The following is a 25,249-nucleotide window of genomic DNA, read 5'->3' on the forward strand; positions in this document are numbered from 1 at the left end:
GGTCTTCCTCGTGACTCGTTCTTTAAGTCGAAATTTCCATCACGAAAGCGTTTAAGCCAAAATCGCACGGTGCGTTCATTAGTAGACCCCTCTCCAAACGCAGCATTGATATTTCGGGCTGTTTCTGCCGCGTTAGTTCCGCGTCGGAACTCGTATTCAAAAATCACTCGAATTTTCGCAGTATCCATCTTTCTTGTCTAAATTGAATAACAAAAACAATTGAAAGTCGATATTCAAATGTTTCAAATTAAAAAAAAAAATCACAGAAACCATTTGAAAAAAGTTTCATTCGAAAACCTCAAACCATGAAGATTCTATGAAAATTCAAAGAACCTATTGCAATAAAACGGCAATTTCATACTTTAACCCCTAATATATTCAACTATGCATCGTTAGGGTAAGTCCCGATAAGTCGAACACGTTAACTAATTTTAACTGTTTTTAAAAGATAATTTGTGCTCTATTTTTTGCTATTTAAAACGGATATTCGACCATTTGTCACTTAGCCGTTTTTTAGTTAGTGGTCGGCAGTATTTCATCGATGGCATACACTTATAATACTTGCCATCGTGGTAAAAGGATTTCAAGGTTGGTTACTAATTTCATTGTTAAGAAAGTTTATTTTGTCTTCGAAAACCTCACTTCTTCTTATCGGCAAAGGAATGGAATGCTTTACGGCATCAGTATCTCCCGAAAAGTATAATTTGGGTCTATTCAAGGCATTTTTAGGCGTCACATCATCGCTTAACTTCAAGTGAGATTGTGGCCAAGCGTGTGTCTATTATATATTAAAAAAAATCGTTTCCATGGCTTACACTAAAATACTTATCGTGGCGAAAGAGTTTGCCAATCGGCGTAAGGTACTCGATGATTGTTGCCCAGGGTGCGCCAGACACACAGGGAAAGGGTACGTCGTGCGGGGAAGCTTCTTTCAAGCACTCTATACATTGTCTTTTGGGGTATAAACGTAGTTACAACATTTTGAAAGAAAAAAAAATCGGACTATTAAGAATTTTTTTTTCCATTTACTGAACACAATCTAAAGTTCATTATTCATATCCACCCACAATATATGTAAATCATTTTCGTAATATTAATAGCCGTTATCTCCGCACACTTGTCTGAAAAAAAACGTATAAAACCATGTAAGGAACAATAGCGTGCAAAATTACCACATATAAATTAACGTAACTGCACATAGAGTAAATAGCTTCCATACCGACTCATCCGAAGGTTGCACATTGTGTAATAGGCTAGAATATAGGCTCAGTAACCTCTAACTGTTAGTACACTATAAAAAAAAACTTATTTGAAGTAATATTAATAACTTGAGACATATTTTACGACGCAGTACACATAAAATAGACATTGCTAGTGTATCTGACATTGATAATGTATTTAGTAAGTAAGTAAGAATAATTGTTTTTACAAGGTTGCATGATCTGTTCATCGATTTCTGCATGAAATTTGAAAAGTTGTTGAACAACAGAAATACTGCGTTTTTATTATACTACTGATTATATGGACAGCCACACTGCCCTTATCATAACCAACGTAATCAACCTTTTTTAGCGAAAGTTCTTAATATATTATCTGGAATTAGCCAAACCAAATCTTCAACTCCCTGTAGGCGGTTTTTAATATCTTATTTATTTTCAGTTTTAATGTTAAACAAAATCAGCGTAATTGACATTTTTCAAAGAAAAAAAAACCTTAGTTGCCAATATCTCGAAAGTTACCAAATGTAGTTCGGTATTTATGACAAGGAGGGAAGTATAGAATAAAGCACCTTTTAGGAAGCTTTGGAAATAATTCTTATTTCGATTTAGAAGCGAAATAGAAATGTTAGATATTTAGTAGAATTAACCAACTCTGGACGGGTTAGATGTCACCAAACATATTATTTGTCGCTTTCATCTCATAGATCCGATGTTCTTCTGTTTTAGAATTTTTTTATTTTTTATTATTATTACGTACTTACAAAGGCACAAATATAAACAAATATATTTTTCTGTGTGTTCCAACACTTATTAACAGTAATCTATGCAACATAACATAATATCATAATAATAGGAACAAAAATTAGCCAAGCTTTCGGCTCTCAGCAAAACTGCGTTAAGATCAAGCAAGCTTCTGTTGCGCTGAGCAACACTAAAAATAAAAGTGCATGAATGAAAACTTATATTGTTCGTAGAATCTACTAACATTTTGCGTAATAAATTGACCGTATCGACTGAATTTCACATAGTAATCATTACGGTCTGTGTGCTCGCCCACGTGAGGTGTTAATACCACTGAAATATTCATTAAACTTATATTATTATTTAATTAAATATTATTGTTATGAATGCTCACGTAAAGGCCCTTACTTCTGCCAATTAAAATTTCTGCGCGCTAATGAAAAGTCAGTATTATTCAATATTCAGCCGACTACGTAACAAATATTTTTGGCAATTGTAGCAATGGTAATAAGAGAGTAAGAATACATTTAACCTTTTTATATGAATAATACTTGAAAAGGTTGGGTACATAATCAAATTATTCAATACGGTCGGAGATACGCTTGTAGTGACGTCAGATGACCTACGCAATGTATGATACAATAATTTCTTCAAGCAAAACGCCTCTGTTCGGGCAAGCATATTATCTTTATTCATAAATCATAAATTCATAATATATAAAGATCAGTTTGTACTTCAATTTAGTGGATGTTAGTTTGCAAAAAATCGCCTTTATCAAATTGCGCGAGGCGTGAGTGACTGACTGTAATTGGAGTTCAATTTCACTTCCAAGGCACAGAAGTATATATTGTACGACATTCGGACATGTAAAAGGAAATTAAGAATCTAACAGCAAGGTTACTTTATGTCTGCAATAATTTGAACCTCGGAACTAAAGCGTCGGTACTTTCATGGTCGTGGAATATGAGGTGAATTAGATTGTATTCAACCCTTTTGTGTATAAAAATTCTTTATAAAATTAAATTCGTTGATTATTATTCGAATGGACGACCATGACTCTGGGGACAACTTATCATTTTCCGAAGTACACAATTACACTACGTATTAATCATAATTACTTCACTTCAATTCATCAAATGTTTTCCTTCACTGAAAAGCTCATAATAATCTTCAAATTTAAGTTCGCGCATAAATTCCGAAAAGTCGGAGGTGCTTACCTGGATTCGAACCCACGGCCTCTGCTTGAGAGCCTGAAGGTCAAACCATTACATTAGCCTACCATGACCTCTTATCATTATTAGACATGAAGAATCTGTTTTTACATAAACTCTAACTCTAATAATATGTTGCGATGTATATAGTTTACAATAGCCTGTCGTATATTTAGTTGTCTCTTACTTCGTAATACTCGAAATAATAATGGATTATCGGTTCAAATCCAGCCGGATGGAAGGTTTTCTTAGTTTTTTTTTAAGTGTTTGATCTTAGTATTAATAATTATAACAAACTTGTGGAGTAATTTCACAAAAGTAATCATGGTGGTCAAACATTTCACAACAAACATACATTCAATCAATTTAAAAATTACAATAAATGATTTGTCAATGGGAAAGAGACGATATCTAGAGTTGACGGTCAGATTATTGTGCAGTAATCCTTGGTGTTACATATTCCAATTTTGCATTCCATAGATGCGGGCACGTTATAATAATAAGATTTCTTTGCATCGCCCCAATAAGTGTCGTGTACAGTAAAGTAAATATACACATAACGTCACGAGGTACATGACAACATTTCATCGAATGGGTCCTTTTATTCATATTTTATGAAGACGGGAACTGATTTGAAATTTAAATCACTCATCAACATAGTTAACTTCAACCGGACGATGATAATAAAGATATAAAAATAACTGGTATTTCCGATTCGTATACCAACAAACGCATCAATTGTAAATTTATACAATTCCTAATTAGATAAGATGTTACTTACTTTATACTTTTTGTGCGCATTGTTTGTTGAAGGAATTATATATTATTTTAATAAACCAAGGTTTTTGAAAATCAACTAAGTTTGAAGTCCATTTTTAATTACGACAGTACAATTTTACTATTTCCCGAATCGGGCCTCAATAGTAATACACGACATTGGTAAATATAACATTTTGTTTATTTATTTATTTATTCATAGATTTTGAAATGTACTATCAGATTAATCAAAACAGTATCCCTATAAGTAATCGACAGCATTGCAGTTTTTTTTGTGGCTGTTGTAATCAGTTTATATTATAGTTTTACATAAACACCCTTACTTTAACAAATATATAGTAGCTTTAACTAAAATTGTAATTCAGATTCTACGTGCACGAACTGCAAAATCTTCGTCATCTGCTCATTCCATCTATTTTATTACAACTTACTGAATGATAATTAAACAAAGTCACACAACCAAAACGTGAGATAAAACCATTTTCAAACACGTTTCCTCATTAACGCTTAATTCTTTAAGCATGACTTTCAACGCCCATGACAATTACGAGATTTGTCACAGTTGAGCACACAAATATTATAACATTAGCAGGATGTAAAAAGCAACTTGTTGATAAAGGTTTCTACTGATGACTTTTTTTTATTTAGTCGTGCGCCTGGTGGTAAGCGACACGCCTACCCATAACAGTTGCAGTGTCGCTCAGAGCAAATCAGAAAGATCTGAGACAGCACTGTCGCTCCGCCTAATTTCATCAGCACCCTTAAAAAATGCTATCATCATCATCAACCCATTTATACGTCCCACTGCTGGACATTGATCGCCTCTCCGACGGGGGTTTAGGCCATAATCCGCCACGCGCTGGCCCAATGCGGGTTGGGGGACTTCACACGGTTTCCGAGCACACAGCCTCTGCTTGAGAGACGGTAGGTCAAAATATTAGGCTACCACGGCATTTTAAACATGTTTACAAAATGCTATAGTCCATGCAAAATAAATGGTACATTTTACCAATATATATGTACGTTTTTGTTGCTAGCGTAGAAATTTTACTGTAAAAAACACTTATCACAGATGGATAGATAATCACTACAGTTATTATTACTCTTTCAGTATTCTATTGTGGTATCTTTTATGCCCGAAAAAGTCATCCAGATGATTGGTGGCTTATCTAGCCACCGCAATGAAAACAATTTTCAATCTATTTTATTTATCCTGACTGTAATAAAATTTCAAATAAAATTATCGTAGTAAACGATTTTTTTATCGTACACCAATATATACAAGTCTAACATCTATACCGTTTCGAGTTTATTTAGATCACGTGTCATACTTCCCGATATTTGCAATATCTATCATGTTACCAAACATTGTTAACGAAGTAACCGAACCACTGTTTACAGTTGCTTACTCATGTTTAATGATCTAGAAGCTCGTTTAAAAGGTTTATAAGTTTAATGGAGAATTTTCGTTGCCGAAACCCTTTTAATATAATTATGTAGGTGTGAACCGTAATGAATGAATGTACGTGTCCCACAAAGATCAATGAAACGGTTAATGCAAGAAGAGACTTATCTAAAATTGCCATTGTAAAAACTAAACATTACACATTACAAACGGGAAAAAAAATCATGAAACCATTTAATTAGTATTTGGACACCTTTCTATTATCCATACGTTTCATTGGTGTACTATATAAATCCTGTACAAGTACTGTTTATTACAGTAGATAAATCAACAAAAGACGATATAAGTTAATAGCTGAAAACAAACCCGTTTCAGCTACTATGAAAATGTAAATTTCCGGCTAGAGCGTCAACGGATCACGGCACGAGCCATTGTCAATTTGAATTTAATAATAGTGTCTAGTGTTATGACGCGTGCGTACATTAAATCCGCTCCTTCTTGTAGTGTCCGCGTTCTGCATTATTTTATATTTCTATGTAGTTTCAGCTATTATATTAAACGAGGCAAATACAAATAACGCCTTTACAAACGCCCCTTTGCAAGACAAATAGATTGTAATAAAGAACAATATACCCGTCCAGATGTGATTACGTTTCTCGGTAGATTAACAATAGAGATGCTATTGCCACATTAAAACCTCATCTCTAAGGAACGACGCCTTCCTAAAATCGTTTGTATTCAATGACATTCAGAAAGTGGTAATAAAATACTATATTGAATAAAACATTGATTCTCATCTTTTGTTAACAGTACGTGATGGCGACACGGTGAAGCATTACCGCATCAGACAGTTGGACGAGGGGGGATTCTTCATCGCTCGTCGTACCACCTTCCGTACGCTTCAGGAACTGGTCGAGCATTACAGCAAGGACGCCGACGGACTCTGCGTCTCGCTTAGCAAGCCTTGTGTACAGGTTAGTACCTCTTTGTATGTGTGGTAGCAAGCGACATGCCTATCCATAACAATTGCATTGCCACTCAGAGCTTTAAATCGCAAATAACTGAGGGGCACTGCCATTGCACCCGTCATCCTGAGACATAAGTTGACAAGTCTCTTGTGCCTGTGATTTCACCAGCACTCTTACCCTTCAAAAATAAAACTCAATAATGCTCACATTACTGCTTGGCGGCAGAAATAGGTAAGGATAATTAATAATAACCAATGACAGGGTATTATAATAATCTAAAAATTACCTGCTTTAATCTCTACTTAATAAGACTATTGACTATCGTAATATAAGACGATCATGACACAGCTCAAGCACTGATGGTTCTGCGTATTTCTGTCTATATTGCGCCCTTCGAAAGCGAGTAGAAACTGTTAAAACTCACCTGGAACTTAGGTCGTTGACATGGCTTGGTTGCCTTCAACAAGTCAATACTTAACAATAAGGCCACTTGTTATACAGTAACGTATTCAAATCTAACTGAGGCATGCCAATAAAGCTTCTCATCTTCATTTCCGACGGTTACTAATGATGCTTGGCTAAAAAGTTCAGCGCGGCAGTGACTACTAGTTTGATAATGAGGTGAGGTTTTATATGCGAGATTCTTCACTATAGCAAAAAAGAAGGTGAAGGCTATTGTTGAAAATAACAAATTCAAAGCAACGGACGTTTATTCCTTATTTTTCATTACACACTCTTGTAAATTATTTTTTACGGAACACAAGAATTGAATAATACAATGTCAAGGAGACATTTCAGGAGATCACATGGCGTTACTATAGGTAACTGAATATGGTAAATTTATAAATCTAATTCACTAATTGTAGTGAATCTCGTTAACAAATTTATTGTTTGCATTCAAATTATCATCTTCCGGTGTAAGTACATAAAATGTCTTGCAAATAATCATATTTAAGCAGAACATTAACTTATTTAGGTTTTAAGCAAGAGTTATGTAAAAGCATTGTTTGTTCTTTAAACTGTACATAAAATAACTGATTTATGGTTTCAATTCATCTACCTGATTTTTTAACCGACTTCAAAAAAAGGAGGAGGTTTTCAATTCGATTTTTTTTTTGTTGGAAAAAAGATACCTCAGTAGTGGTCCCATTTCAATTTGAAGAAAATATTCCACCTCTAAGGGTGGCAAACTAGGGGATGAACCCGGTTTCGCGCACTTTCCGGTAACCGATTGTAATAAAACTAGGCAAATAGATGTAATTCCACGAACTATTGAAATCGGCTTTTAAGTACTCTGTACTGAGATTATTTAAAAAGAAGATTATGAATACTTTAAGTTTTTTATTACACTGCTTTTTACAAACATACCATCACACCAATCTACCAACGTCGTGTTCCCGACATATCCTTGTCCCTTTTTTGACTCGCATCAATCTTCATAATATATCTTTATAAAAGTAGGCTGGGTTTGAGGACATCCTTAATCTGGTTGAGATATGTACGCTGAGATCGGCCTTTCCATCAACATTCGCTCTATAAAATTCTGCCGTAATTCAACTAACATTCCACTTTTTCATATTACCAACCAAACCATCGAAGCATTCCCTTTTATATCCTAACCACTATATCATCTTTCACACCATAACACTCTTTTTCACACTGTTCCTCTTTCTGCCATACTAAGATTTGCGGAACGAACTTTGACTAAGCAAAGTTAGCGAGCTAAGCACGTTTTTTGTGTTTAAAAATCGCACTTTGCCATAATTTGAGCAAGAAATTACAAAGCAAACTCAAGTTTATTGCTTAAACTTAGTAAGTTCATTTTCTCAATACAAAAATCTTGCTTAGTTCATCATTTCTGCCCCCGCAGTATGGCTACGCATGTTAGTCGCGACACGCGCTATATAATTGGAACAAGCGCGCGCTGTTGGCTGTCTCAATCAGATCTAATTTAGATGGCCAATAGCGCGCGCTTATTTCAATTTTGTCGCTCGTGTCGCGACTATCATGCGTAGCCATGCTACGGGGATGCTTAGTCGAAGTCAAAGTTCGTTTCAGCCTAAATAAGAGTGTGTTTTGCAAACTTTGGAAAAGATGTTCGATCGAACGTTTCATAAAAAAGTATCCCTAAAACCATACGTTTTTAACTTGCAATGTGATAATTTGTATAATTATAATAATACTGAGCATGCAATCAGTATAATTCCCTGTACTATGAGTACTAAAGCTACGAAATTAATAACTCCTGGACACAACACAGCACAACGAGAGCTCCCTGCACTCGAGATATCGTTAAATATGACATATACAGGTAGTATATGCATAATTGAACAAAACTTGTGTTGCTCTACATTCAGAACGATATGATATTATTCATTTCTTAGAACTTTGTTGGGATTAAGAGATTTTTTTTTAAATTTGACAGTTCTGCGAAAAATGTGTTTGGCAGAAAAACCTCATTGAAACAGAGCTCGTAACTATGTGGCCTTTACGTATGACTCACCAGCGGTAATTAGTTAAAAGTGCTTACATGATTTGCACAGAAAAAAAACTTGACTTGCATTTTAAATAGTCTTTGTAATTCTAATTATCGTGAAACTATAACATTGAGAGTTTAGTAGTATTTTACAGCCATTATTTGATTTTTTTTAAATTTTATAGTTACGCTTCCCAAACCATTCCTCTATAATTGTTATTTAAGAATGTTTATAACTTATATATATTTAATATTTATAATTAATATTGTTTATTATTTACACAAGAGCAACTCCTATTTATTTGTATGTCATTGATAACTTCATTCATTAGTACTATTATACAAAATAATCGCCAAATATTCTCAACACAGCAACACATCCATTTCGCCACACTCTTTTGAGTAGGGGTTCAGAACGTTAAACATAGCACGTTACCGGTCTTGCCATGTTTACTGATCTAAATTATTTCTAAACCGACATAAAAATATAAGAATCCTCATACTTATCTCAAGTAGTTAAGACTCTTGTTTCATTGCCACTAATAAACTTGTCGAAAAGTATACATGTCAGATGAAATATGCATTTGAATATTATTTATTTTGACTTTTGACCTCCATCTCACCTGTACAGTGGCGATGAAGTCGACAATGGATCATGCTTAAGAGTGGTTACACGTGGCGACTTTAACAACGATGCAAACGCGTGTTCGCGAAACGTGCGATTGCATCGCTACACTTGAGATTTATTGGCGATTCCATCGATACAAACGCGCGACTGCATCGATACAAACGCTCGATTGCATCGATACGAACGCGCGACTGCTTCGATACAAACGCGCGATTGCATCGACACGAACGCGCGATTGCATCGATGCAATCGCTTATAAATCGCAAGTGTACCGATACAATTGCGCGTTTGTATCGATGCAGTGGCGCGTTTGCATCGCTGCTAAAAGTCGCCGTGTGAACCGATCTAAATAATACATATTCACTTTAGCCTTGAAATGGGCCCAAGTTATACCGTTCAGGGAACAAGTCTACAGGCAGGGAATTCGAGTCATAGCCGTTCGCCATATAAATGTGGAAGCGAAACGCTTCTTACGAATCCTTGTAATATCCACAACAGGGGTGGAACCCCAGCCTACATCTGGTCCCCGATGATAAAAGGGGGAAGGCGGAAATAAATCATGGAATTCTCTCGCACACTCTCCGTAACATATCCTGTACAATATCTATAAGCAGTTAACTTTACGGCGGTGTTCAAGGATGCTGCAGCTTCACCTCTACTAATTCCGAGTCACCTATAAGCCCCTTGGAGTCTGCGCACGCTTTTCAATTCAATATAATATTATAACATAATATATAAGGTTATAAATATATGTAACTCTGGAATGTAGATCGGCCGATGAACAAATAATCCATCATGACATTGAACGAGACGTATGTCAGTCATAATAAAAAGGCGTTAATATTTAAATGTGTCGTATCCCATTTGCATTAAAGACGATTCTTTCAATAAATGTAAGCTTATAGCTTTCAGTTTCCAAAGCAATAAATTTTATAGTCGTCCCGATATTGAATTTTGCAATAGTAATCACGTGATTCACGTGACATTCAATTTGACAGCACATGACTAAGATATCTTAGTAATATCAAGGTATCAATGTGCGAATGTTTTTCACGTAAATTTTAAGAGTTAATTATCAATACGTTAAGGCCAACTTTTTTGGGTTTTTACAAAAATATTTATGATTTTGCGGTTACGTATCACTTATTATTCAATTTCTGTAAACATTATTACAGACATATGTACAATATGTCAATCGTCTTGTGATAACTAGGTATTATCTCTTTCAAGGTTAACTGTGTAATTTTTGCATTATTGCGTATTGCATTCAGTCGTCCTTACTCATTCCCATTACATATCAGACGAAATGTAATAAACGAGAAGATGTATTATTTTAGCTATGAAATTATCATAAGGCTCACACGAGATGCATTCCGTCAGCATTGCTAATACAAAATGGCAATTAAAGTGCAGTCAGACAACCTGACCGCTGGCTGTATTGTTCTACCGCAGTTTTCGGGCTCCCGAGATACAATTCAATTGTAATAAAAATTGTAACTACGCTATGTACCACCAAAATATTTTCGGGAATGAACTATTCTTATTAGTTACGTGTATGTCACGTCGAGCCCACTGCATTGTTTTCCGACAGCATTACAACTGCTGTGGCGTTGCATCCGGAATGCTACTTGTGTGAGTGCGCACTAAATGTTATAGTTGAATTAAAATCTTGAAAGTGCAAAGTTGGACGTTCCCGTTCCACGTCCCGTTCCCGGCAGAACCAATTTGGGGAAACGAATTTTGTATAAATTTGTTTTCATCTAGGTGATCTGAATAATGCCCTGAAATAAATTAAACTGGTACTCGTAAAACAGGGAAGTGGCTAATCTAGTTGGAGACCAGGTAACCGGTGTGGTTGTCTACAAAATAAAATAACTGTACATATGACCTACGTTGTAATTTTGTTACCGAATACAGTCTTAATAAGGAATATAAATAAGAAAATAGAAAGAATAGAAATAAATTTAATTGATAGAACGAGTTTGGCACCAAGCTGGCAAGATATGAAGTGCTAAACTGAAAATATACATATATAAAGTTTGTAACGCCTTCATTCCGCCCGCCTCCTTACCGTCGCACATCCTGACGTATAATCACCCTTTATCATCCACTTTTTATTAAGCGCACAGTCTAGGAATGGAATTCTCTGCCTGCGACTGTGTTTCCGAACACGGAGTGATGGTGTGTACATCCAACCAACTTATAGAGTCTGCCGTTTTTTCCGTGTAGCCTCAGCTTAAGGGTGATAAAGTTCAGCATATTTTGTTCATTTAGCCGTAGCCACTGTTCCTGTAAGAAAACCGTTTAAGTATTATAAAAATACAAAGCAAGGATAACGATAAGAAAATCGTCACCGACAACACGTGTTGCAATAAAAAATACGCAATAAAATACCGTACAGCACGTAATTGTAATATCTACGAATTCCTCTCTGATTACTATGACGTACGACTGTAGGTATTATGTACGGTGTTAGTTTTGCTCTAGTTATTTATCATTGCATCTAGGTTTGCAATGTGGAATTATGGAGTTCATTTCCGCAGTTTCACGGCCGAGAGTAAAATCTACAGGATGTTGCAAAATGTCCGAGCACATTTCGTCAGATGGTCGGTGATAACAAATAAGTTTAAAACAGAAGACATTAAAATTTAAGAAGGAAATGTTTATCTCTTCACACATACGAATGTCCAATTGACAGAGCACAAACTATCAGCTTTTCATTTTTGAAATTTGTATTTCAAAAATGATAAGCTGATAGAAAATAAATTTAACTTAATATGATAAAAATAAACACGTGAAATAAATGGACTTTAAAAAAACTCCCTCTTTCTTGAGTCCTCCAGTGGTGATTTAAATAGTTTTTCTATATTAAAATAATTTAATTAAATTCTGGATACACAGGATATTAAATATAAAGACGTCGTATGCATTTTGAATTATTGTGACCCGTCTTGCGCCATATATAGTTTCCGTAATATTTTATATAGACTAACGCAATAATTTGTATACTATGTATACTGTCATGCAGTCCAATAAAATAACATCGCTCACAAAAAAAGATACATTAAAATTTTATTTATATGTCAAGTTTCAAAAACTAATAAAATGCTTATTTTAAAAGAAATCTCCAAGTAGAACACTTTTGCATGGTCTAGTTTGAATGTGATTGATCAGCACGATGTGCCCGTATGACCAATTGAAATAAATTACGATTACGCTTTACAAAAAGCGTAATTTCAAATATATACAGGGATGGTAGAGTCAACAATTTTCAAGCTTTTACGGTATGAGTATTTAAAGGATACTTACATACGATTGTCTCTCTATTCAATTTTCTTTCTTAACTGTTTCTATCAAGTATTAATGTCCTAAATAGTCGGTGTTTTGTCGAGAGCGCCATTTTGAAAAAAAATCAAGAGAGCGTGTTGTGAGTCGTGAAAAATTAAAACAGGCTCACCTGAAAAATTTTTTAAAATGGCGATTTCGCCTTTCTACAAAACACCGACGATTATGTATTAATGTGACATTTATCTCCTTGACATCACAAGGTACACAAACGGGCTTACATAGGATGTCAGTTATGTCATTAAAGGTGCAATATGCGTGCCGGTTTCAACCTTCGGCCAAACACGAAGGACACACGGCCCCACTTTCGTCATGTCTACACTTACAATGTACGACACAAAATGGTCCATTAAAGTATTTAATGTCATAATAACTCATAGGTAATTTTAATGTGGTCTGTACTTTTGTCGATTGGAGTGCAAATGGGAATCACAGGCGCGATTTTTTATTTCGTATAATTTTTGCTTTTGATAACTATAAGCTAAAACAAAAAAAGGTTCTTTTATTTAGTTGAATGTTGAAAGCGTTGTAATTATGATTAATCTGTATTTATGAACAAACAATTTAATACGTACTGTTTCTAGTTAGAAACGAAAACCTTAGAGTAAGATGGCAAGCAGAGAAGGATCAATTACACTTTTGTCAAAACTCCTTAGGTCTCACCACGGTTCATTGCAAAACCATGTCGCAACCATTTCGATCTAAAGTGTAGGCGGATTATGTCAACATAAGGAAAATACGTCATTATATCCAATATCCAGAAGAATTAAGCCAAATTTATTTGGAATATCGATATAAATTCTTCGCTGTCACACTGTAGGATAAACTGAAGCCAGTAATTAATATTAATTATGTGGATTATTTGTGATTATTCGTTATTACATTCTACTAAAAAAGCATTAATTGTTCAATGCGCTTGCCACTTTTTGCCATATTTTTTCTAATTAAATAATTAGCAATTAATTTTAGTTGATCGCTAAACACGAACTTATTTATAGAAACGTTTACTGTGTTATTATGAAAAAATTACAGATTAAAAAAAACTCAAATTGATCTTACTTATTCATCTAGAATTATTATAAAAGCGTTTTATCAATTAATATTTTTTTAAGTTTTATCAATATATAAATCGGAAGAAAAACGTGACAATATTTAGCCTCTCTATTTTGTCGTTACGTGCTCAAGATATAACATAAAGTAGTCTACACTTTGGAAACTCGAATTATTATTTAAAATACAACAAAGAAAAGCTAAATAAATTGTGTTCTTCACTATAAAATGACGTAAATTAATCATCATAACGAAGCCCATTGTTCGTTTGCACTTGTTCATGTTTACTCTTCACCTAATGAAGGATTTTTGTTTCCAACCATCACGCTCATTGGGGGGGTTCATAAACCCTGACTCGATAAGAAATACTGCGCCTTTTAATAAGTATTTTTTACACGCTTAGCTCAATCATGCAGCGCAGTTTGAAGGTATCTTTTCTCTCTATCTCTTGCGTACTCTTTTGTTTACAGTCTACATAACAAATAGGTATGTTACGTAAAGAAGGCAAAGTTATGGATTGGCGATTTTCAACAACTTACTTCAGTCCGTCTTGACAAAACCCTTTTACTTTTTAGCTCTATAGGCGTATGTTTCTTCATTTTTGATATTGTATAATAACGATATTGTTTAGCTGTATCTTGTTACACTTAAATTTCAAACGAGATGTATTTACCTTGAACTCTCCCTAAACATTCAGACAATCTTTCTTCTCACAAACCTAATACAAGTTTACGTAAATGTATACTCGCACAAGAGTTAACCGCAACATTTTACTTTTGTTCACATTTACTTATTTTGGTTTCACAACGTAGCGGCGCCGGTTGCGAACTTGTAGCGATTGCACCGTGCAACATTTAGTGATACTTACACCCCCACTAGGCAACATCTGCAAGACTGTGTAACAGCCAAGTTTTATGATACTATGACTCTCTGTTGTTCTAGTTATTGACGATAATTATAACATTTTTATATAAAAAAAACCTACCTCAAAAGTACGTGGAATTTCATATAATTACCAAGTTTTATTGCAATCGGTTACCGGAAAGTGCGCAAACCCGGATTCATCCCCTGGTTCGCCACTATACGGGACACAGGAGATAATAAAAATCGGTTCTCACTACTCAAAGTATATAGAGAGAGAAAATCTCCTAGAATTGGAGAATAGCAAAATCAACCATTAAAATAATTCCTCTATTTATAAAAATGAATATTCTTCATGCATGAACAGCTACCCTTAGAAGTGGATGATTTTCTTCAAAATTAAATGGGACCACTATAGAGGTACCCTCTTCCCAACATAAAAAAGAATCATGAAAATCGGTTCACAAATACCGGAGTTATCGCGTAACATACATACAAAAAAAAAATACATACAATCGAATTGAGAACCTCCTCCTTTTTTTTGAAGTGGGTTAAAAAGACCTCAAAAGTTTGTGGAAGTTTTATTGAAATAAACAGGATTCATGACATGACAAATTAGGGGTGTCATTTTCTTACAGGTGGAATATTTTCTTCAAATTTGAAGGAGATGACTACTGAGGTACCCGCTTTCCAAACTTAAGAGTGTTAATGGATATTTTTTGTCACTTGCTTATTTAATCACTGAATACTATAACTATAACCTATTACTTTAAAAGATAATATATTGCTGCTGCTCTGATCCACTAATAATAATAATAGTTTTGCAAAAAAATTGATATTTTTCAAAAATATTAGCGAGAGCTCGGAATTGCATTTATTTATAGTGGTATTTGTGTGTTTACAGAAGACTTTGTAATTTTGTATTGTACATGCAATTTCAAACTCTTGCTAATATCACTATATTCAAAAGTCAAATTACAGCTGGATTCTGTAATTAAAACAAGTCATACAAATTATTTTCGTTTAATTAGAACTTGACCGTTGTTTAAAAGAAACACAATACGTATGATACAAGCACACGCAAAATTCGCGACATCTTAACTCGTCTGTACCTACTTAGCAGTAAGCGTTATTGTAAAATGTAGTAATTTTTTTATTAAAATTTAACTGTGAACATTCAAAAGTATAGTAATACAAATATTGTTCATGAGTTTATAAATAATATATTATTTTGGAAAACCTCTTCCTTTTCGTCAATATAGTGCCATGGTATCAGCTCCGTTTTTGTACCAAGATATTATTTATTTGTGGAAACGGCCATATTTTCTGATTATTTTTACGCAAAATTTTATACACACGACATTATCGAAGTTTGTATGAAGTAAGAGCGTCTTGATGCAACTTAACTTTAGGAATTGCAAAGCCTAGATTCAATTGATGGATTGTATAACAATTCGCACTTTCTGCAACCCCGAGTTGTCGATTACTCAACTTGACGGTTAACAACTGCATTTACTGCTGCTTATCAGTTTTGTGCTAAAATATTCACGCCCGGGAACATTCGTTTATTCTGGAATTGGGTATTAACCTTTTTAATATATAAAATTAACATATTATACGTCTTAAATGAAAAGTATTATTTGTGAGTAATTAAACTTTAAAGAATGCTATATTGTAGGCGTCATCTATTCTAATATGCTTTCACTTCGTAATACATTAAGGTTAAACTTACCTAACCTTTAATACATTAAGGTTAAACTTACCTAACCTTTAAAAGGTATTGTCAACAATGCCCCATGCATAAATACTAAATGCCTTATTGACATAACCTGGACACTCTACACAGAGTGTCTGGACACTACAAAATATAGACATCGACAAAATGTCGTTTGACTGAACTTCTTGAAGTTCAATACGAATATTAAGAAAAAAACACGCTCTACAACGTCGCGTCGTTTCGTCCAGTCTTTTAAACCATTTTATATAAAAAACTTAATTTTTTAATGATAGTTCAATTTCGGAAGTACGTAAGGCAAGATAAAATCTTAAAATCGATATGTACGCATTTCGTGTCACGATAAATATCGTTAAAGAAAGATAAGGGACGTCATTAACTTTTATTTATAAATAGTTACATTATTGAACGTCATCTCGAGTTTAATGAATGAATAATTTTGGTACATTTAATTTCGTTGTATTGTTTCGATAGATATTTTGACAATTGCCGCCATTGTATTCAGTATAGGTGTGTTAAATATTTCTTAAAATGTCTACAAATAAAGAGGCTACTGTAACTAACCGCTAGGTGCAGTTTTCATTCTTCGATTGCTCACATTCCCAGTACCGGAGAACTGTTATTTTGCAACTAGTACTTTGAAATGCTCTTAAACACCTGCTACTAATTTAAAAGCCATTTGAATAGTATTGTTCTTTTTTTATGAAATTATACTAATTAGAATCTTCATCATATATGTGTACGTTCTACGCGTGTGGCATTATACCATAGGTTTCCAAAGTTTTTGGTTCACCGCCCACTTAGGCAAGATAAAAAAATTTCAACGCCCACCACTACAAAAAATAATTAAAAACACATATTTTATAAATTAACTTAACACAAAAATCACATGGAAATATATATATGTAATGTAGTTTATATAGATAATTATTATTATTATTATTATAATTGCTTTCGAAGCCGCTACCTAGGACTCTTCAGCGCCCCTTGTGGGGCGGTGGGGACCACTTTGGGAAACTATGCTTTATACCGTAATACTTCACGATTCCTGAGTGTGGATTGGATGGATCGATGAGTTACGTAAACAGAATACGCATTCTGTTTATGTAATGTATTGCAATTTAATAAGAAAGCAGAATGTTTTTTTCTTGTAATTAAAATAACTTTTTTTTAAACACACGAATTGACTATCTCTTATTTGTCTCATGAAGTTTCCTCCGCACCTCCTTTAATTCTGTATTCAGCTCTCGTAATTTACTGGTACTAGGAAAGAGGTCGTCTAGGGATCTTTATTACCCAAAGATGCAACCTCAATAAATCTAATACAAGACGGCTTCCATTCTTATTATAATTCAGTCAGCTCTCCAATCATAGTTTTATTTTTAGGTCACGACCCCTGGTAGGGCCTTGCCAGTGCTCTTTACATGTTCCTTTATGACCTATGTATAGGTAGTAAACAATATACCATTCATATAGGTAAAATTGAAATAATGCTAAATTAGAATAAATAACATCCAAATTTTACTGTTACCCATTATGGTAATGTATTTCAGTTAATATCACAAGTAGATATAATTTAAATGCTGTTGCCTTCAATACTCCTAAATATGGAACAATATAATATCATACGTAAAACGACTTTCATTGATTTTATAAAATAGACTCAAATTCGTGGTCAAATGTGAAAACGAAATTGAAATTCGTTGAAATCTAAAATGGTTACAGGCATTCAGAAATCAGTAAATAGAAAGAAACAGTATTCATACTTAACAATGACGTCACGCCTTAGTAGTGTCTTATAAACTATATACAACCGTTGCTAAAAATACTGGTTATTTGAGTTATCGAAAAACTAACTTAAACTTGTTGTAATAATGCCTACTATTGCAAGTTGACATCTTCAGTAATATTACCGTATCGAAAGGAGCTTAGAGTTAGCCTTTATTATTAAGATACAACAATGTGTATTTCATATCCATATATATTAACATATTATATTGTTGGAGTGTGGAGGCAAAGCGTGACATGCACACCGGTCGCGGTCGCTGGCCAGGTTTCATGTTACGACGCGGCGTGAATAAAAAATATAAGGCTCATATTGCTATGTGGCGTCTGACGGTCTGATCTGAATGCTTTTTGAATTGTTGCATTATACAGTCAGATGGTATATTCTACTACCTGTCTATGCTACTTTGATATGCAGGATGTTAAAAAACGTACCTGTGAATTTTTTGCGGCTATTCTTTTTATGATATTCTTCAAAAAGCCCGTGCCAAATTCCCGAATCGTTTTTTCTCACATCATTTGATCAATCGCAAAATTTGTATTGAAAATGATATATTTAGAAAAAGTTGTTCATTATCATAGTTTGAGCGACTCTATGTAATTTAAGAAGTAGTTTTTAAACACGTATTAAAACTGACTAGTAACTTGTCGATCCCAATAGCAAGCATTTTAAAAATCTACACTATTTTATAAAGACCCCACAAGGTGTAATAGAAATGGACCGCAATAGAATAAAATAGATTATAGAATTCCCGAAAAAAATATGTTTTTTGCGTTTACAATTTTTTGCTTAACTTGTTTCATATGAGACGATGAGTGTGTTAAGGTCTTCCCTTTTTAATACGAAAACATTTCATCTGTTCAATGACATTCTCAAAACGCATGCCTCCCTACCCTTTAATCACGAATAGACATAACTTATAGTCTTCTCGGAATAAGTTATTTACATGTAATTCAATTCAGTTTTTCATGTTCTGCTTGATGTAAAAGCTTTTCGTGTTACAAATTTAAAAATACTTAATAAACATAAGAAAAATGTGGACCCTTGTTTACTTCACTGACCCAGCGACCTGAAGTGGATCTTGGCCTCCGACACCAAAGTACGCCATTTCTGTCGATCTTGTCAATTCAATCGGTGAATTCCGACCATTCGGACACCTTCAATTCCTTTAGGTCTTTGGAAACGTCATCCTTCCAGCGATATCTTGGACGGTCCACTGGACGTGACGGGAGGTTGCCCCAAATACGCTCTTTTGGCAGCTCGATCCTCTCCCATTCTTTCCACATGTCCTAGCCAGTGAAGTCGAGCACATTTTATTTCCCCGATTATGTTCGGCTCAGACATTAGTTTTTCTATCTCTCTATTGAATCTGGTCTCCAGTTCTCAAATTATCCTTTGATTGATCCCTCACTCTCTGATCTTTCGAAGTATCTTCCACTAATAATCCGTGTTTCACACTCATACGTTAAGATTGGCCTAATTACTATGAATAGAGATGGAAAAAACTGCTTATAAATTTTAAACGTTAAAAGTTGTACTTTTTTAAATAAGCGTGCTTATAAAAGCACATATCACTTCAACGCTTTTTAGTTCGAAGCTTACAAAATCGCTTAGAAAACGATTCAGCCCATAGACTTTATGTTAATAAAAGCTTGCAACATTGTGTTGACAGCGAAAAGCGAGAGTAGATTTTTAGATAAGTCTATTTGTAAAACACAAGTTTTATTTTTATTTATATCATTATTACTCATTGTTATAACATTATTATTCACATTGATGAATAAATTTGTTTAAGAAACATTGATGACGGAACTTGACACTTTGCAAATACAGACACATTGTAAAAAATCAAATAGTTACGTATTGAATTGAACAACGCCTACAACTTAAAATTATAAGGGTGCTTGTGTGCTTATGTTAAAAAACAAACTTTTTTTACCACTAAGAGCAAGAGAAATCGTTCTATGTCGACGGCCACGTCATGAGTAATTTAATTACATATAAATTATAAATTATAAGTACAAATTACGTTTAGGTTTATCATCCCGAGTACAATCCCTTAAAAACAAAGTCTCAGCACTACTGATTAGAGAATTTGTGGAAATGGTGCGGTGCTGCAATAACACCTTGCTTTTTAGATTTGCCATTATGTTGTCCCACTTCCGACAGAAGAGGAACCTCGAGAAGAAAAGTACATAATAAATAGTTTCCTATCGTATACATGTGAAGTCATACATTTTATTATGTCTTAGAACTTGTCTTAACAATAAGATTTAAAGAGTGATTTTACTACACTCCAAGCTGTCAATTTTACCTAACACATGTCGTGAAATCATAGCAAAGCTAGTGAAGAAAATGTCCATTATAACAATAACACTATTAAACGTAGCGAACTGTTTTTGACGAAAACTGTATACGTCACATGCAACTTCGTAGTTTGACTTTTACGTCCTTCCTTCCGCGAAGTATCGAAATATTGCCTTACAAATATTGATTGTGGGCTGACAATTTTATATAGAAAACTGAAAGTTTCACCCAATGTTCTTTTTTATTACGTCGTGGGAACACTATAATCACAGATTAAGTATTATGTAATGTAGTTTATTAATATTTACATAACTGTATTTAACAGAGACGTTAACGGCCGTATTGTCTATTGAATCCTAGTTTTAATTTAACTGTCCATTGTCAATACCAGACATCACATTAATGTGACATGAGCAATAATTTGTGCCGATTTTATATAATAATAAATAATGAATGGATTATTAGCAATTGTTTGGGGAAAATGACCAAATATGTAACTTTTTCAATAATTTTCAACGATTGCAATACATATTGCAATACAAGATTTTTTTGTTTAACTGCCTCTGTGGCCGAACGGTTACCATGCTTGTCTGCCACGCAAAGGTCCCGAGTCCAATTCACAACTCCCGGACCGGGAGAAATATTTGTATGGCCTACATTTATCTCTCTCGTGAGTTTGGGCGTAATTGTCGTTGTCTATGGCACCCGCGACACCAGAGTTTCCCTAGTACAGGGCTATGAGTGTGTGTAAAAAAAACTTTCCAATTAATTACAATCACTCACTCGTCATACAAAAGAATGTTGTACTTTTTTTATTTTATGAAGGACATTTTGTTGACCGCTCATGGTCTTGACTGCGCCACCGGACAAAAGGGCGATCTGAAGACTCTAACCCGTGTAATATTTAAGTAACGGGAGGTTGCCCAAGTGGGCACTTCGAGGTCGGTTTTTTTGTGATAGGTTCATCAGGGTCGTTGAGGTGAGGACTTCCCTAGGTCTCACAGTCGTAGAGGACTTCCTTAGATTTTTTTAATAATACTGTGCGTAGAATTCGTGCTGGTGTGAATTTTGATTCGAGTATTCTCTAATAAATTGTTATAAATAATGTTACACAATGTCAAATGGGAACAATAAAGGGACTCCACGGGAGTATTTGATAGTATTTGACAAGTATCGAAAATTCTTTTTATAAAATTAAAAATTGACGGTGACATGTGACATGCGAAAACTGAGTTACAATTGTTGAAAAATAAATTAGTACCAGGTATTCAGAAATTGCTAATTAGGAACAACAATACTTGTTTGTAACGTCACAAGCTATAATGGTACCGTATGCATAAGTTACAAAATAATGATCGATTTATTAAAAACAAGACGAGGTATCCGCCGACACTTAGTTACCAATGTTATATTAACTATAGTTGAATGGCGAAACACAAACAAATTTCAATTTAATTTCTCGCATATTCATCTGTGGTAAATATCTCAAAATTTTAGTAATATTAGACATAAGTTTTAAATTTTTGGTTCAATGAAAAAAATTTATATAAATTTACAAGGACAGCCATTAAATTTTAACTTATTACTAGTTTGTTGGAATTATTAATAGTTATTACTAAAATAGGTTATTACTTAGTGTACACTCCGCATATTAGCTTGCAGCAGGCGAACAACTACGAGTAGCTAGGTGAAGACTGAAAATCAGCAATGCTGAGTCTTTAACCTTTTCGTCCTCATCACTCAATTGCTTTTTTTTCTATTCGTTTCTTAAGTATTGTGTTCCTTATGCTTTGTGGAGAAATAAATACCTTTTTATATTTATTTTAAGTACTGATTGTTCGAAGAATACATAATATTCGTGTAAATAGTAGTTACTGACTTTGACAGGCGTAACACTATGTGTGTAAGTTACACCAATTACAAGCGATTTTCCGCGAATTAGCTCACGCAAAACTTAAAACTAAATCCTACTTCAGTACCATCATCTACTAAAATAAAAACAAACTATTTTTGAACGAAGGCTATAAGAGACCATTACAACTATCGATATAATTTTAAAATAGGTTTGTTTGAATTTTTCCCAAAATGATTGGAGTATTTTATTATTAATATTAACAATCTTTTATCTGTTCCACAGGTCGAGAAACCCGTAACAGAAGGCCTATCTCACAAAACGCGCGATCAATGGGAGATTGACCGTTCCTCGCTCAAGTTCGTTCGCAAACTCGGCCATGGGCAATTCGGCGAAGTTTGGGAGGGCCTTTGGAACAATACAACTCCAGTCGCTATTAAGACTCTCAAATCGGGTACCATGGACCCTAAGGACTTCCTCGCTGAGGCTCAGATCATGAAGAAGCTGCGGCACAATAAGCTCATCCAGTTGTACGCTGTCTGCACCTTAGAGGAACCTATTTACATCATCACTGAGCTGATGAAAAATGGATCTCTTTTGGATTACTTGCAAGGTGAGTTTCTGGATAAATTATGATTCCATAAAAAGACAAACACAAAGAAAATTCCTGCGATCCAACTGCACACGTAGCCACGTTGAAGCGACAGACGCTGCCTAATCGGATCGGCCGAATTTTTCTTTGTGTTTCGTTGACCTTTGTATTAAATTTATAATAACAAACTAGTGGAGTATTTTAATAAAAAAAAATTGTTACTACCAATGATACTGAATAAATTTTAGTATTACAAATAATACGGTTTGTTTACAAATATACGACCACAAGTTATACACTGGATATATCCTATGGTGAAGTTTTGTTTGATATGATAATATATACAAACTATGAAGCCGGCAACGTCTCTGCCTACACCTCAATCCAGGAAACACTTTCTACACCTACCTTAACACGCGTATGTAAAATACAATAATTGTATTACTTTTTCGTTAATTCCAGGCAAAGGGCGCGGTCTGAAGCTCCAACAACTAATAGACATGGCGGCGCAGATAGCAGCGGGCATGGCGTACCTCGAATCGCAGAATTATATCCACCGCGACTTGGCCGCCCGAAATGTGCTTGTCGCTGACGCTAACATCGTCAAGATTGCTGATTTCGGTCTTGCTAGGCTTATTAAGGTGTCGATTTAGCATTTATATTTAACACAATTTGTGACCTTCGGTAGTCAAACTATCATCATCTCTCATCTTAAGAAATGAAACTTTTTCGAATCTAAATCGCGTATATTAGTTTTTTCAAACAAACCAACGTCTCGAGCCCTTTGTAGGTCTCATGCTGACGGTTGCCTCAGTTTTGGTCCCAAAAAAATAGTTTCCTCCTATGTGTAATATTCGCGAAAACCTAACAACTCGATAAATACCTATTTACTCTGACAAACTGTTAAACAAAAACGCCAAAAATCTAACTTCTTCCAGGATAAAAATGAAGTCTATTCTTTAACAAATTATGAAAATCTCTATGACCAAGATAATAGCAACATACATATAGCAACTAACTTTTTTCTATTTATAAAACCTTTTACATTGTTAGAGTTAATGAACAACTGGTTATAGTTATCATATAAGTAAATGTCTTATTTCAATTTAATGTCAAAAATATATTTACTTTCCAAATTACCCGTTACTTATGTCAAATTAATTTCCCTTTGTTTTCTGCAGGAGGACGAATATGAGGCTCGCGTTGGCGCACGATTCCCGATCAAGTGGACGGCGCCCGAGGCTGCCAACTATAGCAAATTCTCCATCAAGTCTGATGTCTGGTCCTTCGGCATCCTGCTCACTGAGCTCGTCACTTACGGGCGAATACCGTATCCGGGTATGTACTTTTGAATTTTACCAAGTTCACTCTTATCTATGACAACGTTAGTGGCCCAACGGCTTGCATTATGAGTGCTGGATGAGGTCACCGGGACCAACTTAGGAAATGAACGTCTCTAAATTGGTGCTGATCTGGGTATTCTCGAGTAAATTCCGTTGCTGGTTAGTACAGAAAATTTCAGAAAAATTCGGCTTGAAAACAGGTAATTGGTGTGGTTTTCTGGCACATCATTATTATAACTACGATAAGCTCGACCTTATCGGTCTGCAAGACTTGGCAAGGAAACGATTCTAACCAATCACAGTTCGCGCACCGCGTGAGTAGATCAATCATGATTGATCGAATTTTTCTTTCCTGCTTTCAGTAACCCATGTACCATGAGACGAATGATAGATAGATAAAAATCTATATCGCTATGTCATCCAATGACAGCTAGCAATTAATAATATCCTTTTTAATTTTTCCAGGCATGACAAACGCTGAAGTCCTTCATCAAGTAGAACATGGCTACCGTATGCCGTGCCCTCAAAACTGTCCTGCTGCCCTCTACGACATCATGCTCGAATGCTGGCACAAGGATCCTCTGAAGCGACCCACTTTCGAGACCCTGCAGTGGAAGCTCGAGGACTTCTTCACCATGGACAATTCTGAGTATAAGGAGGCGTCCGCTTACTGAGCCCGGCCCTCCCTGCCGCCTCACCGACACGCACACGCACATCATGTGAGTTTCAGCTCAGCTTTTGTTCAATTAGTAGCATAAACATTAGATCGACGGACTTGTAAGACGTTGCAAACTAAACGCTGGTTAAATTACATTTATAACACACACTTTTATAATGGAACTGATAGAACCGCATCGGTACCTATATTGTAATGGGGTGGCTTAATCTCTCCACATATAGCTCCATGCCCATATTGAATAATCCTAAAATAAAACAACGTCAATCACTTAAA

General features: G+C 34.8%; 1 protein-coding gene across 2 annotated transcripts in view; it reads left to right on the forward strand.

The window, feature by feature from the left end:
- LOC113231160 (tyrosine-protein kinase Src42A) overlaps positions 1-25,249 on the forward strand; it is an 89,468-nt gene that overhangs the window by 60,054 nt on the left and 4,165 nt on the right. For both annotated transcript variants that reach the window (XM_026465361.1, XM_026465362.1), the window contains exons 3-7: positions 6,165-6,328; positions 22,648-22,975; positions 23,417-23,595; positions 24,136-24,292; positions 24,763-25,016. In XM_026465361.1, the coding sequence (XP_026321146.1) occupies positions 6,165-6,328; positions 22,648-22,975; positions 23,417-23,595; positions 24,136-24,292; positions 24,763-24,971 (1,037 nt within the window). In that variant the 3' untranslated portion in view covers positions 24,972-25,016. The remainder of the gene's footprint in view (positions 1-6,164; positions 6,329-22,647; positions 22,976-23,416; positions 23,596-24,135; positions 24,293-24,762; positions 25,017-25,249) is intronic.

This window comes from Hyposmocoma kahamanoa, unplaced genomic scaffold (genome assembly GCF_003589595.1).
Source record: "Hyposmocoma kahamanoa isolate Upper Pololo Valley unplaced genomic scaffold, ASM358959v1 64, whole genome shotgun sequence".
Classification (NCBI taxonomy): Eukaryota; Metazoa; Arthropoda; class Insecta; order Lepidoptera; family Cosmopterigidae; genus Hyposmocoma; species Hyposmocoma kahamanoa.